General features: G+C 41.4%; 1 protein-coding gene across 2 annotated transcripts in view; it reads left to right on the forward strand.

The window, feature by feature from the left end:
- Positions 1-1,009: 1,009 nt before the first annotated feature.
- LOC112250147 (centrosomal protein of 85 kDa-like) overlaps positions 1,010-16,714 on the forward strand; it is a 92,692-nt gene continuing 76,987 nt past the window's right edge. Inside the window, exons 1-2 of one of the 2 annotated variants that reach the window (XM_024420043.2) lie at positions 1,010-1,075; positions 15,574-15,732. In XM_024420043.2, the coding sequence (XP_024275811.2) occupies positions 1,060-1,075; positions 15,574-15,732 (175 nt within the window). In that variant the 5' untranslated portion in view covers positions 1,010-1,059. Of the gene's footprint in view, positions 1,076-11,722; positions 12,064-15,573; positions 15,733-16,714 lie in introns of those variants that run through there. The other variant, XM_024420042.2, reaches the window with a different exon arrangement.

Consider the following 16,714-nt stretch of genomic DNA (forward strand, 5'->3'; position numbering starts at 1 on the left):
CCTAAATGATCTTATCTTAGAGTAAGAGGGGGAAGAGAGGGGCGTAGAGATCTGCAGAAGTTTAGTTGGCCTCTGGTTCAACTTGAAGGTGGAGCTCAAAGCTTCCGGAATGACCATGAGGAGATTGTGGAAGCTGGAGTAGAGACCATGGGCCTGTCCAGACACTTCATAAAATGTAGACGAACAATATTGATCTATACGGTTAACGACAGAGGTTCAGATAAAACACCCCATCAAGATGGCATTTAACAGGCAACCTAAACCCATGGTTTGAGAAGTGCACTTTGACTAAGTCTAATGGTGAACACAGGCAGATTTACTAGAGGCCTAGAGGAAGCAGGCTTCTTGTTCAGCCATAAAGCTGCACTAAGTCTAATGGTGAACACAGGCAGATTTACTAGAGGCCTAGAGGAAGCAGGCTTCTTGTTCAGCCATAAAGCTGCACTAAGTCTAATGGTGAACACAGGCAGATTTACTAGAGGCCTAGAGGAAGCAGGCTTCTTGTTCAGGCTGCACTAAGTCTAATGGTGAACACAGGCAGATTTACTAGAGGAAGCAGGCTTCTTGTTCAGCCATAAAGCTGCACTAAGTCTAATGGTGAACACAGGCAGATTTACTAGAGGCCTAGAGGAAGCAGGCTTCTTGTTCAGCCATAAAGCTGCACTAAGTCTAATGGTGAACACAGGCAGATTTACTAGAGGCCTAGAGGAAGCAGGCTTCTTGTTCAGCCATAAAGCTGTAACTTGATTGTGTTCCCGCTGAATGTTTCACTGTCGGAAGATTGTATGATATTGTTTTTTCTTTATAACGTGTGTTAAAAGGCGAAAGACTCCTTTGATGTTTTGAATCCTTCCTCAAAAGTAGGCCAAATCGACAAAGCGAAGTGTGACATAAGTCATCCACGTTGCTCATTTGCACGTCTTGCATTCAAAATGTAACTTTGCTGTGTTTGGTGAAAGTGATTGGCTGATCAAGTTCCTGTGTTGAGTTTCATGTCAAGGCATTCTGAACCCTTCACCACTTCCTCACTCTGCTCCTGCATTGTGTGCTGAAGTGCTCATGAAGAAGAACGTGTGTAAGTGATCATTTTTTCTCATGCCATGTTATTATACATGTTTTCCTTTCTCATGTTTGTTCATGTCGGTGTATAGTTGCTCACAATCAAACTGAATTCATTAAATCTGGTTGTGTGGTTTGAACCGATGGAAATATGTGAAGTCGAGGATACAACCAAAATAGATGTCTTTCGATTAAGGTTACTTAAAATAGAATTTGACTTGTTTTTTATCTAGATTCCATTCTAGAGACCCTTTGGATCTTGTTGATATATTCTCGAGTTCCTTTAGCACCTCTGACATCCATTGCACTATTCAGAGAAACTATTTCTGGCAGAAATGTGTTAAAGTTGAGGCATGTGAACAGCTAATGCTCCTTAAACATGTAGTGGTCATGCTAGTGTAATGGTATTTTAGTGTCACACATGGTCTGGCCAGGGTTTTCTGTTGACGTGTGTGTGCTGTGGGCTGTGCAGGTTGGCTTTAGTAGTGTGTTCAGGCCAAGTCATTGGTTTCCTGGCTGAGAAACAGGAAGTGGGCGCAGGTAGCAGTCTGCAGTGAGCTGATAACATGCACAAAAACACTGATTCTGACACTCTTCCATTTGCCCAAAGTCCCTCTTGATTGATATTGCTACAACGATGTGGAGATTCTACATGTAATCCACCTCTGCTCATCCAATATCTGAGGTAGAGGGAGAGAAAACAAGGAAACAGCGGGTCACTGCTGTCCTCAGTGGAACAGAAATATTCTTTGAGAGGAAATGTTATGTACTGGATAGCGACTGTGTTCATTACTCTAATAAGGGCTGGGTGCCAGACTTCAGCTTTGATACCAAAACATGTGGTCTTTGCTTTGAAAAATTAGGCCTTCTTTGAGCAGTCTTGTAGTAATGCATTCCAGTATTAGCTAGTTGTATTGGAATTCTCCCTGACTTAGTCACATTCCAGATGTGGTTTTGTAATGCGCCGAGTTACAAGCCTCTTCACGTTAAATGTTTACTCAAGTTATTTTTGCTGCTCATAAAAGGTGCATCTGAAAATAACCTGACATGAGTTTAATCACACTTAAATGTGTGCTGATAGCAGCCCAAGGATTGTTTGGGAAATGTGAAGTGTTCTTTGTTCTGTGCTGAAGAGTGTTGTCCACTGTTCAGAGAGGGAGTGGGCCATGGTGTTTGACTGAAAGAACCACTGTTGTCGTGGAGATGGTATGTTGTGTCTTGCAGTGCCAGGGTTCCATACAGAACTACATGTCTGCTCTGTGTCTAGAGATATATGCACAACTTAGTTCCTCTTATATGCAGGTGTTATTTTTCAGACCTCACCCAAACATTTTCCAAAATCACCAGAAGACAGTTACAATTGTGCTAGCTTTGACAGTAGAATGATTATTAGAAGTGGTGATTGACGAATCGAATCAGAGTTATTTTTGAAGTGCTGCCAAAGTACTAACTTGTCAAGTATGTGACTGAACGGGAGAGTGTTCTCAGTAACTCATGTTGATGATGGAAATGGGAAATTATGTAATACGCTGTTGCAATACCATTCATGTTCTATCCTGTTGAGAGACCCAGTTATGTGTTTGGTTCATTGTACAGTTTGCTATTTGGAATTTCTTGTACCTGCAAATTCTGTCATCTTTTTTTACACTTCTCTTTTCTTTATATCGCTATTATGGATTTAGATTATGGATTTAGACCCCATTTCTGATGTTTACTGTGTTGTATAACACTGCAAACTTTGGGGGGATGAAATTCCTTAACAAAACACTATATTTGTCTTACATCAGGAACACTAACATCATACTAGCCACATGTTTTATGCAATAACAGGGGGAGTGTGCAACCATCATGTGCTCTCACTTTGTGGTAGTAAGTCTTCAATTACATGACACTTTATTGAAAAACACATTTAATGATTCAGAACACACACTTCCCCATGTGTCCTATGTCTTTTGACAGCTCTGTTTAACTCTTCTATTGAGACAATTGCATTTTTATGCAGGCACACAAAGGATGGCATATGTTTAATTGAGAGGGTATGGGTAATTGAACCAGGACAATGCTGTACACAAATAATTATGCAAGGGGGCTGTTCCCCAGTCCTCCTGTGTCATATCTGGTCAATTTGACATTCTGGTAGTGATGCAAAAGTGCGGCTCACGTTGAAATATTACACAAGCTTTGTCTGTGATGTTTTAGATGGTTATTGTCATTGGTGTGCTCCTTCCAACTATTCTTCACTAGGTTTAAACCTGTTAATGGCCAGGGAAGGATCTCTGTCATATTGAGATCTTACTGTGTAATGAACAATAACGTATTTATTTATCACAATTTGTCCATTTGTTGACACCATTGTATGTTGCTAAGGAAGCTCCTCTGTTCAAACTTAAAGCTGCAATGTGTAACTTTTTTGGGTGACCAGACCTTAGTGTTATAGATCTGTCATTCTTATTGAAAGCAGAAGCGGTATATCTGTTCTGTGTGCGCTATTTCTATGCATCCAGGTTTTAAGCTTTGTTTTCGTACAACAGCACATTTCAGACATGGAATAATCAAAAACAAATAAATAAAATAAAAACTGGAAATAGTTACTACACAACAAAAATAAGAGGATAAAAACTAAATAATAACAAAAACTGAGCAAAGCTAAAAAGGTGTGTAATCTCTTTTTAATATGTCCACAGTTTTGTCCCCCTCAGGTTCTCTGGCAGGCTATTCCAGAGTCTGGGAGCATAATAACTAAAGGCTGTTTTTCATGCCTCTTGGTCCTAGGCTTTGGGATAGTTAAAAGGCCAGTGCCAGAGGACCTGAGGAACCTACTGGGTATATAAGTTAAAAGCATGTCTGACATGTGCACAATCATGGATTGATTTAAAAACCAATAGAATAATCTTGAAATGAATTCTAAAACTCACAGGCAGCCAGTGCAGTGACCTTAAAACCGGTGTAATGTGTGCTCTCCATCTGGTCTTGGTCAGGACCTGTGCTGTAGAATGAGTCTCTTTGTATCAACCTGAGAGAGAAATGGATGCACCGTGGCAATGTTCCTCAGGTGGTAAAAAGCTATTTGGTCACATTCCTAATGTGTGATTCGAAATTTAGTTCAGAATCTAAAATAACACCTAGATTTTTTTACTTGTCGTTTTATCTTTATTGCTTGTGAATTAAAATGTGCAACAAGATTTTCTCTCTGTGCTTTGGCTCCAATAATAAGTATCTCGTCTTGATTTAGCTGGAGAAAGTTGAGCCATCCAAGTATTTAAATCACTAATACAGACTAATAATTTATCTGTGGAGCTAAAATCTTCTGGTGACACAGAAATGTAAAGTTGTGTATCGTCTGCGTAGCAGTGAAAACCAATGCTGTGCTTACTGAAAATGCTGCCAAGGGGTAACATATATAAACTGAACCGGTTAAATAGGTCCTAAACCAATTTAGAACTGGACCGGAAGGACATCATGGTCAACAGTGTCAAATGCAGCACTTAAATCCAAGAGTAAGACAGGACAGAGAGCTGTTTGGCATCTGTGTTGGAGCTAAGATAATTTACCACTGTAACTGTAAGAGCTGAATAATCTAGATTACTTTTCTTAAGAAGGGGTTTCACCATAGCACTTTTTAGTGCAGTTTGGAAAGTGCCAGCAAACAGGGAGTGATTTATCAATAGCTTGCACTTCTTCAGATATGCAATTAAAAACTGTTTTGAAGAAGGTGGTGGGGATAGGATCGAGAAGGCAGATAGAAGGCTTAAGTTGTGATATCACTTTCCTGAGCATGTCTGTGTTAACCAGGGGAAATCAATCCATAGTGCCTTTGCCTGGTAGGCTTGGGCACATATCATCAAACTTATCATCAGGTCTTGGCTGACTGATACCCAGCCTAATGTTGGTTATCTTATCTCTAAAATATACTGCAAACTTATCACATTTAGATGTGGAGGAAAGTTCACATAGGTTTGAGGAGGTAGGATTTATCAGGCCATCAATGGTCGAGAAGAGCACTCTCTAATTATTCTGATTAACAGTGATCAAGTTAGAGAAATGAGCCCATCTGGCATTTCTAATTGCCTTGTTATATATGTCAAGTTGCTCTCTCAGAATATCATAATGGACCTGCAACTTTGACATTCTCTCCACTTCTGCTCTGCCTTTCTGCAATTTCTCTTTAATTGATTCATTTCCTCACTCATCCAAGGGGCTCTCTGTTTGGATGTGGTCTTTTTCAACTTTACTGGCATCAATGGTTACCCTTAATTTGCTGTTAAAGTTATCAACTAAATCATCACAAGAGGAAGGCAGAATAGGTGATGGAGTATTGTTCATACACTCAATAAAATCTGTAGCAACTTCAGAGTTAAGATAGCATTTCTTAATAATGTGTTTAGTATTACCCTGTGCTATGGGCAACAAGGTAGCAGAGGTGGAAAAAGTACCCAATTGTCATACTTGAGTAAAAGTAAAGATACCTTAATAAAAAATTACTCAAGTAAAAGTGAAAGTCACCCAGTAAAATACTACTTGAGTAAAATTATAAAAGTATTTGTACATTTCATTTCAATTAAAAGTAAAAGTTTGAAATTCCTTACATAAAGTAAACCATTTTCATTTTTTTTTAGCCAGGGGCACACTCCAGCACTCAGACATAATTTACATATAGTCAGGGGCACACTCCAGCACTCAGACATAATTTACATATAGTCAGGGGCACACTCCAGCACTCAGACATAATTTACATATAGTCAGGGGCACACTCCAGCACTCAGACATAATTTACATATAGTCAGGGGCACACTCCAGCACTCAGACATAATTTACATATAGCCAGGGGCACACTCCATCACTCAGACATAATTTACATATAGCCAGGGGCACACTCCATCACTCAGACATAATTTACATATAGCCAGGGGCACACTCCAGCACTCAGACATAATTTACATATAGTCAGGGGCACACTCCAGCACTCAGACATAATTTACATATAGTCAGGGGCACACTCCAGCACTCAGACATAATTTACATATAGTCAGGGGCACACTCCAGCACTCAGACATAATTTACATATAGTCAGGGGCACACTCCAGCACTCAGACATAATTTACATATAGCCAGGGGCACACTCCAGCACTCAGACATAATTTACATATAGTCAGGGGCACACTCCAGCACTCAGACATAATTTACATATAGTCAGGGGCACACTCCAGCACTCAGACATAATTTACATATAGTCAGGGGCACACTCCAGCACTCAGACATAATTTACATATAGTCAGGGGCACACTCCAGCACTCAGACATAATTTACATATAGCCAGGGGCACACTCCAGCACTCAGACATAATTTACATATAGTCAGGGGCACACTCCAGCACTCAGACATCATTTACATATAGTCAGGGGCACACTCCAACACTCAGACATCATTTACATATAGTCAGGGCACACTCCAACACTCAGACATCATTTACATATAGCCAGGGGCACACTCCAACACTCAGACATCATTTACATATAGTCAGGGGCACACTCCAACACTCAGACATCATTTACATATAGCCAGGGGCACACTCCAACACTCAGACATCATTTACATATAGTCAGGGGCACACTCCAGCACTTAGACATCATTTACATATAGTCAGGGGCACACTCCAGCACTCAGACATCATTTACATATAGCCAGGGGCACACTCCAACACTCAGACATCATTTACATATAGCCAGGGGCACACTCCAACACTCAGACATCATTTACATATAGCCAGGGGCACACTCCAGCACTCAGACATCATTTACATATAGTCAGGGGCACACTCCAACACTCAGACATGATTTACATATAGTCAGGGGCACACTCCAGCACTCAGACATCATTTACATATAGTCAGGGGCACACTCCAGCACTCAGACATAATTTAGATATAGCCAGGGGCACACTCCAACAGTCAGACATAATTTACATATAGCCAGGGGCACACTTCAACAGTCAGACATAATTTACATATAGCCAGGGGCACACTCCAACAGTCAGACATAATTTACATATAGCCAGGGGCACACTTCAACACTCAGACATCATTTACATATAGTCAGGGGCACACTCCAGCACTCAGACATAATTTACATATAGCCAGGGGCACACTCCAACAGTCAGACATAATTTACATATAGCCAGGGGCACACTTCAACACTCAGACACCATTTACATATAGTCAGGGGCACACTCCAGCACTCAGACATAATTTAGATATAGCCAGGGGCACACTCCAACAGTCAGACATAATTTACATATAGCCAGGGGCACACTTCAACAGTCAGACATAATTTACATATAGCCAGGGGCACACTCCAACAGTCAGACATAATTTACATATAGCCAGGGGCACACTTCAACACTCAGACATCATTTACATATAGCCAGGGGCACACTTCAACACCCAGGGATGTTCTCTTGATAAGCATTTAAAATGTAATGAGTACTTTTGGTTGTCAGGGAAAATGTATGGAGTAAAAATAACGTTATTCTCTTTAGGAATGTAGTGAAGTAAAAATATAAATAGTATAGTAAAATAGAGATATCCCCCAAAACTACTTAAGTAGTACTTTAAAGTATTTTTACTTAAGTACTTTACACCACTGCAAGGTAGTACAAAATACACAGTGTTGATCAGATAAAGCAACATCAACAATAGAGGATATGTCAGTAGAAAGCCCCTTGGTAATAACTAGGTCCAGAGTATGTCCACGGTTATAGGTGGGCTTAGTAACATGTTGGATAAAGCCCATAGATCTAAAAATATTCATATATTCAATGGCCTTGGAGACTGTCTGTTTGTCAACATGAATATTAAAATTGCCCAACACAATGATTTTTATCATAGTTCTCAGTAAAGACAGTGGGGCTGTCCTTTGGTGGCCTATATAGGGGTTAGAGCCGGCACTGGTGGCTGACATTTAAACAGTATAGCATGATACTCAAAAGACCCAAAGTCACCAAATGAAATATCCTTACAGCTGGGAGCATTAGTCAAAATAGAAGATGACAGTTTGTATAAACTCACTAGAAGGTGGAGTTAAAGGAACATAAATTAGGTTACTCAGAATAACCATAGTGCCATTTCTACAGGAGTTGATATGCTTCCCAAGTCCTCTGTTGGTTAATCTGACAGGGAGAACTGGAGCACTACCAGAATTCATCCGTCAGTCGCTAAAACAGTTTGATGTTGCTTGAAATAATCCTGGAACCACTGCGGTTAGGGGGAAGTATCTATTTGAAGTTAGCAAGAGGATGTGTTTTGAAATTGTGTTTGCCGAAATGTTGCTTATTGCCACATTGTTATGTTTTTGCCAAGCAAATATTGTGTAAAAATAAACATTTGATGACAAGGTTTGTAATGGATTTGAGGTAGATTACTGAGGTTTATTTATTTTTCAAGGGAGGAACAAAGCTAGACAGTGAAGTAGTGTTGCATGGTATACCGATACCATGGTAATATCAAGGTACCAAAACGTCATGATACTTATGATACCAACATTGTAGAATACCGTAGTCCTATTTCATATGATACTACCGACTTTTTCAGCCCTACTGATCTAAAGAACCTACTGGCTTCTGTTATAATAAAATGTTTAGAAAGTCAGTTTGGTTTATACATTCAGTTGAATTTAATCAACAGCTACTAGTTTCTTGTATGCACAGGTCCAATAATATCTACTTCACTTTCATGGCATATCATCTGTGGCAGCTGTAATCATCCAGCCACATCGCCTACCAGCCCTCAATCACCTGCTTCTCTGTCCGCTCTTCATGCACATCTATTCCTCCATCAGTTTTTAAAATATAATTTAGCCGTGATGGCAAACAGGGATGAAGACCCTGATGAGTTTTCTGTTGTTAGATTTATAAATTTGTTACATTGGAGCATTCCATCACCTGTTATAACCAACGATGGGTTTATATAGTGGTTATAACCAAGCGCACAGGCCAGTCTGAGTAGACTTTGCAAGTTCACTGTCATACAGCCTCTGAGTGTCAGAGAGGGAAAATGGTTGCAGCATTACAGCCAAGAAAATGTATTTTCTCTAGCCTAAACACTACCTTTTGTTTTTACGCATATTACCCCAGATTACTTTTTTTCATTCTAAAGGGATTTGCAAGCATTTTAGATAATTTCACAAACCATGTCAACGAACGTTTTAATCTAATCCCGGGCCGTGGGGCGAACGGGATGCTAGGCCACAGATTTATTTTCTTGGTGGTATCTTGATACCTGACCTGGTATCATATCGTTAGTACATTTTTGGCCTCGTGACAACACTACAGTGAAGCACATAACTAGCTAGAAGTTAAACAGAGCAAAGCCAGGTCTAATATTTAATGGACAGACTGCAGAACCTAATCAAGCATCTGACCAATTACAAAAACTTTAGTTCTGGGTTAATCAACATTAGACAAGGCCTAAAATAATATTTGCTGCCAGCAAAAAAACACACCCTGTTTTCAGCTTAATGTTAGCCTACAAGGTGCTCTTTATCATTTCAGGATGTGAGTACAAAAGTATCAATAGCTACATAGAACGCAGCAGGAATGTGTAGGCTTTCATTAGGAATGTTACATTAGGAATGCTACATTAGGAATGTTACATTAGGACTGCTACATTAGGAATGCTACATTAGGAATGCTACATTAGGAATGATTCAGACGGGTTGGGTTAAATGTGGAAGACATACAATTCGGTTGAATGCATTCAGTTGTGCAACTGACTAGGTATCCCCTTTCCCTTAGCCCTGCTTTTGGTAACTGGCATCAATATAGGCGACTAGAGCTCATCTCACTTTGTTGACTGCTGTTGTTGTCTGACAGCTTTAACCAGGTGCCTTTTACAGGGACCCAAGCACAACTGTGAATATACGACTCTACTGAGTCTCCCTGTGACGAGCCAGCTGATTAGAGGTGTGAAGACTTTAGTTGGAGAAGATTCCACATCACTGAGGCTTCTGGGGTAACCTTGGTAACCCATTCAGTACTGTCTTGGTGTGAAACTTGTATTATTGTGTATTATATATTACACATTAGTTACACATACAGTGCCTTCAGAAAGCATTCACACCCCTTGACATTTTCCACATTTTGTTGTGTTACAGCCTGAATATAAAATGTATTATATTATGATTTGTTTGTTGTCACTGGCCTACACACTATCCCATAATGTCAAAGTGGAATTATGTTTCAACACATTTTTACAAATGACATAAAAAATGTAAACTTGAGTCAATAAGTATTCAATCCCTTTGTTATGGCAAGCCTAAATACGTTCAGGTGTAAAATAATTCTTAACAAGTTACATAATACGTTGCATGGACTGAGTCTGTGCGCAATAATAGTGTTTAACAGGATTTTTGAATGACTACCTCATCTCTGTACCCCACATATACAATTATCTGTAAGGTCCCTCTGTTGAGCAGTGAATTTCAAACACAGATTCAGCCACAAAGACCAGGGAGATTTTCCAATGTCTCGCAAAGAATGGCACCTATTGGTAGCTGGGTAAAAAAAAGCAGACATTGAATAGCCCTTTGAGCATGGTGAAGTTCTTAATTACACTTTGGACTGTGTATCCAAAGTTAACATTAGCCTACTACAACTAGCTACATATTGAACTTCCATCCTCTCAGGCCAGAGGCACAATGTATGTATTTATGGTTGTTTCGGAATCGCCGTTATAATCATTGGCCAGTACGGAGAATGAAGTAAAACCACATGTCCAAATCACTATCTCCATCCATAGCTAGTTTAGGAAAGGGACAATTTTTGCTAGCTAGCTAGCCCCTGGAAGACAACAACACAACAACAGAGACGCAACAATTCAAGTTTTTTTCTGTCAATGACATTTGGCTTGATGTGATGTGATTGGTGTGAAGCCAAATCCAAACTGGCTTCCCTTGACAGGTTTTTTTTTTTTTGGTGCTCCAGGATTATTCACAGTGGAACTCAGATTAGCTCAACACTTATTGGCTATTATTGTTATTTATTTATTTTATCAAGGGAGGCCACATGCTTGCATTCAATGCTACGGTCAGCCACAATATCATACTATTTTAGACCAGACAGCATCAGAAAATGGGCTTTACATGCAGACAGAGGGGCGCTGTTTTGCGCGATCAAATGTTCACACGACGCGCGCGGCTGAGATACGTTCAGCCTCTTAAGGACAATTATGAAACACATAGAGATGGGAGTTAAATGATTTTATGTTTTATATCTTAGTCATTTTTGGGGGGAACCCTGGCTTCCCTTTGCAGCCATGAATACACGCCACCTTGATAAATAAAGAATACACAAGTGACAGCGGGCCAAGAAGCGTCACAATTTATGCGTGATGCTTACCTATGGGGTGAAACTTCACGAAGACTGCTGAATGTCAGGTGGCATTTTTCCTTTGACTGCATCGCGCTGCTCAAAAACAAAAGGCCAAAAAGGTACACAATGAAACGTTTCTCAGAATGTGAGAAAACTATATGATGCCCGGTTGGCTATGTTAGGGTCGCCAATGCAGTGCACTCAACCACTGAGGTTTAGCACCCAACCATTGCCGAGCTGCAGTGGTCTCAGCACTGTTTGAGGGGGAGGAGACTAAACTCAGATTGAGCCTTTCGCAAGGAGCTGTGGCACGCATTCAGTGAGATCACATCCTCCCATGCATTGCTGTTGCCATCGATTTAATAGTAGTTAGTTCTTCAGTCAACTTTACCCAGATTTTCGATTTATGGAGCTCGTTTTGGGCAGAAGACATGTTATAAATAACCGTTAAATTTCAGTTTTAAAGCTATGAATGTCCTTTCGCGCAATGTAATCATGGCAAGTTCTTGAGGAATTCTCTCCACCTTTTGTTTGATCACGTTTTGCTCTACCCTCGGAGTTTCACTGCGAACGGGCGCATACAATCAGTCATCATGTGGGGGAGAAACGAATTTGAGGATGGATTTGATACTTTTAAAACAGGTAAGATCTTATTATTTAGATTTTATGGAAGAATAAAACCCCTGTGTTGATATTTTCATAGCAATAATGTCTGAACAGACTAGAGCCTTGCTCATGCTCATATCGGTGAACGTCTTCACAAGCTTCTAGCTAGCTGATGCTAAACTGATGGATACAGAAGGGTTTCTGCGGATTCAGCTAGCTCTCTAGCTAGCAGTAGTAGCCCTCTCCCGGGGCATCTGGTGTTTCTTGATAATGCTATGATGAAGCCTCGTTGTTGATGTGACATTGTAACGGAAATTCCTGAATAGATGACTATTAATTGTTCATGACAAAATAATGCAGGTTGCAGAGAGAGCGGAGTTTTTTCCTCATCGGGGGGATTTAGCGTTCTGCTCGTCCTGATAACGATTTCTGTTTCTGGACTGAGATTCGGAAGATGTCTACATTGTAACATTTTGATATAGCTTGCTACATTATGTCGCTAGAATTATATTATGATGAATGGACCACTGCGTGCCCTCTTCTGTTGAGCAATGAGTCATTTACGGCTTTCTGCGTTGTCAGTTATTATAGCTAAGTATGTCATGTGGCCAGATTTATAGTTAGCTATATCCTCTAAAGCGGGCCAACATACCCCCCTCCCATTGTCTCTTACAACTATGTAATAACACTACGCGTCGTTAACAAAAACTACTAACATGTTGTTATGGGGGCCTCCTGAGTGACGCAGCGGTCTAAGGCACTGTATCTCAGTGCTTGAGGCACCACTACAGACCCGGGTTCGATCCCAGGCTGTTGTTGTGGCTGGCTTCCGGGTTAAGCGAGCAGTGTCAAGAAGCAGTGAGGCTTGTCAGGGTCGTGTTTCGGGTAACGCATGGCTCTCGACCTTTGCCTGTCCCGAGTCCGTAGGGGAGTTTCAGCGATGGAACAAGACTGTAACTACCAACTGGGGAGAAAAACGGGTAACAAAATGTTTTTGTTACCTAACAACAATTTGATATAAAGTCTTACGGATTATCAAAAGTATTCTGCCACCTGAACTGCAGGACAGGACAGTGTAGGTCAGTCCAGGGCTTGACATTAACTTTTTTTTAGCCACTTGTTCTTCTTACAAGTAGGACAGATTTTTTACTTATCCCAAAGCTCAAGTCACTTGTCGTCGTCCCCACCCCCAAAAATGGTCTGTAACACCATGGGCCAAAAAGGTGACTGAAAAGTGTGATTCAAGGAACCACTTCACAATATAACCATCATTATTATCATTGGTTTTGACAATGGACGGATGCTGGTCTCTAATCCCATGTATTATATCTCCTGTCATTATGGCCTTGAACAAGGCACTTAACCCCCCACAAAGTAAAATCCTGCATTGATAGGCTACTGTATAAAACACATGGTCCGTCAACCCTCCATCTGGAGAACTACTGGGTGTGCAGGCTTTTGTCCCAACCCTGCTCAAACACACCAGGGTCCGCTTATCAAGGTCCTGTTGATCTGGACATTTTTCACAATGTGGTGTGTTTGAGCAGGCCTGGAGCAAAAGCATGCACACACAGTATCTCTCCTGGAGGATGATTGATCACCCTGCAACATTACAATTACCACCAAATACTTTTTGTCTTTATAAAATAATAATAATGTATCAAATAAAATAGATGAGAATCCTAGACCATTTTGAGTGTTTGTACAACCGGAGTATAACTAAATAGCTAACTAGCGAGATAACCGGCCAAACAATGTGTTGAATTTGCTATCTGGTTAGTCTGTTGTAGGCTATACCATTATTCTACCTGCTGAGCAATGTATTTCGCTCTCTCTGTCCTCTGGAAAGACCCACTGGCACACACCCAGGTGCACAAATGTCTTTTCCAAGATTGTCATTGCTGACCAAAAATGAGCTATAACTGGGCAAGTAACTGACTTAACTTGCAATGAATATCAATAAATGTGCACACGTAGCAAGGCTCACTTTGATCTAAAAAAAATAATCTCAAGACTGCATGATTGAAAGACAGTTCGTGCCTGTCAATGCAGGCCTAAATAATTATATTCTAAGGTGCTGTGAGATCTGTCAATGCAGGCCTAAATAATGATACTCCAATGCACTCTGCAGAGATTGAGGAGACTGTGTATAACACATCACATTCAGAAGACACTTTGATCCACTTCTGATCGGAGTAGCCTAATTGTTTGATATTGTGATTTTTGCGTGATTTTATTTACTTGTCCATTCGCACAACTTAATCTATAATCTGCTAGTCCATCAATTACTTGTATTTGCCCTGAGCAAGCGGACAAGCGTTAATGTCAACCCCCCAGTCTGTTCTGAAATATTATTTCTGCTCTTCTGAAGCACAATTTTGATAGATGTTTTGAAACTGTATTTTGGAGTGCCTCAGCCCGGTGTCTTTGTGATGGTCACAGTGGAGCAGGAGGACAGTAGGACGGTCACCTCTCCATGTTGTGGAGCAACATTACATATCACATCTAGGCTGCACCCCCTTCAACCTGCTGCCTCCTTCTGGCACAAGATAGGACAGCTTTAATGACTCATGTCTTAGCGGATTACACAGTCAGAATAGAATTCGCAGATAGAGGACATATGGCCCCGCAGTGTGTAGAGACAGAGATGGATTGTTGGGATGCACCACAGTGTGTTTGAGACTCACCTGGTCCTCACCTTGTCCAACCTGAGTCATTACCCATGCACACATTACTGTTGCTGAATGTGACAAGGGCAAATGCCTGAATGAACCCGAGGAGTCTGAAACCAAAAATCCCTCCTGTCATCTGAAATTATTCAGGAAATATTGTGTAAGCTCTGCTTTCATTTCCATGCGCCTGGGAGAGGGCTTGTTTTCACTAGAGGAGGACTGTTATTATAATGGGCGAGTGACTGGTTTTCACAGTTATGGATTGGTGTAGTTTAGCACTATACTAGGGCCAAGCACACTATCTGTAAAAGCTGAATATTGCAGGAGGCAAAAGGTATTTCCATATCTGACTGTGTAACACAATTACAGTGACTGTAATTAAGAGAAATGTAGATCTATCCTAGTTGTAACGTACAACCGGACTTCAGACAGCAGGGTCTGTTTTTTGCCATCTAGTTAGCAGTTGTGTGTTTACTAGATGGGGGAAGGGGTGTAGAGCAACAGTAATGTAGTCTGTAACCAAAACATATGCCAGCAGAGCTAAGCAGCTGTTATTAGGGTCTCCAGCTGTGCAGATTCTGTTTTCTCTAATAATCATCAAACAATCCCGATCTGCTAGAGATAAGGTAACCCACCAAGACAACATTTATTGGCTAAATGTTCTCCCAATCTGAGTAACCAGGAAGAGTTAGCTGTAAGGCTACCCTGGGTGGTAGGCTAATTCCTTTTATCTGTTATGAAAACACAGGATTGTTAAGGTAGAATGTTTGACAGTTTGACCTTTGTTGGGACTGAAACAGACTATTACAGCGTAGTAAACAGTGTGTGTTACTAAGAAATGCCTTCCTCCCTGACCGGGGGTCATGCCTTTTAGGTTCCAGCACCAGCTCTCCTGGATGGGTCCCGGGGTGTGAGTCGCCATGGCAGGGTACCTCCTCGGCCCCCGGTAACAGTAACCGAGGACGACGCCACAGCACGGCCTCCGACAGTGGTGACACGGGCATCGGCACGTCCTGCTCCGACAGTGCGGAAGGTAAGGACTGGCACAGAAAGAAGGTTCACCCCTCCATAACACTCCAAAAAACATATCATTATTATTTTTTAAATTATTATTATTTTTTATTTTATTTTACCCCCTTTTCTCCCCAATTTCGTGGTATCCAAATCTAATTACTATCTTGTCTCATCGCTACAACTCCCGTACGGGCTCGGGAGAGACGAAGGTCGAAAGCCATGCGTCCTCCGAAACATCACCCAACCAAGCCGCACTGCTTCTTAACACAGCGCGCCTCCAACCCGGAAGTGTCGGAGGAAACACCTGGCTACCTTGGTTAGCGCGCACTGCGCCTGGCCCGCCACAGGAGTTGCTGGTGCGCGATGAGACAAGGATATCCCTACCGGCCAAACCCTCCCTAACTCGCCTAACTCTGTCTGGATAACTGGAAGGAATTAAACATAGATTTAGGGGGGACTCCTAAACCACCCCAATTGAATGGTTTGGGACACACTTTCTTAACTATCCCTGTCTCTCATCCTAGTTTCTAGCTACAGTGGAAGATATGTATTCTTTCCAATAGTCAAGACTACAGCTCTTACATTTGGATTGATTACTCCCTGTCTTACTGCGTCCTACATCCTAGTCCTTACAGTCCAACTTGAACATACAAGAGGACTGTGGAAAACGTTTGCCTATAAACAAGTCCATCTTGGACTACTAGTTTCTAGTAGCCAAACTTCAAAGCCCTACCCAGTTTGGTGTTGTGGCTTGGCCAGATCAGAGGGTGTTGTCGGCTCTCCACTCTCGTAACCTTCACAGGGCCAGATGTCAGGACCCAGGCAGACCCTTCTACCATCACCCTTCCCCTGGGAGCTGGGACTGGAGCTCTCTGGTCCGGCCATCAAGCCCCTATAACCACTATAACCATTAACAGCTGGCCAGCCACAGTCTGCCTCAGGCCCAGGGCTGCTCAAACAGATGCTCTACGTTCAGGTCACTGAGACATTTTGTGGGCTGC

This window comes from Oncorhynchus tshawytscha, linkage group LG05, assembly GCF_018296145.1.
Source record: "Oncorhynchus tshawytscha isolate Ot180627B linkage group LG05, Otsh_v2.0, whole genome shotgun sequence".
Lineage (NCBI taxonomy): Eukaryota > Metazoa > Chordata > Actinopteri > Salmoniformes > Salmonidae > Oncorhynchus > Oncorhynchus tshawytscha.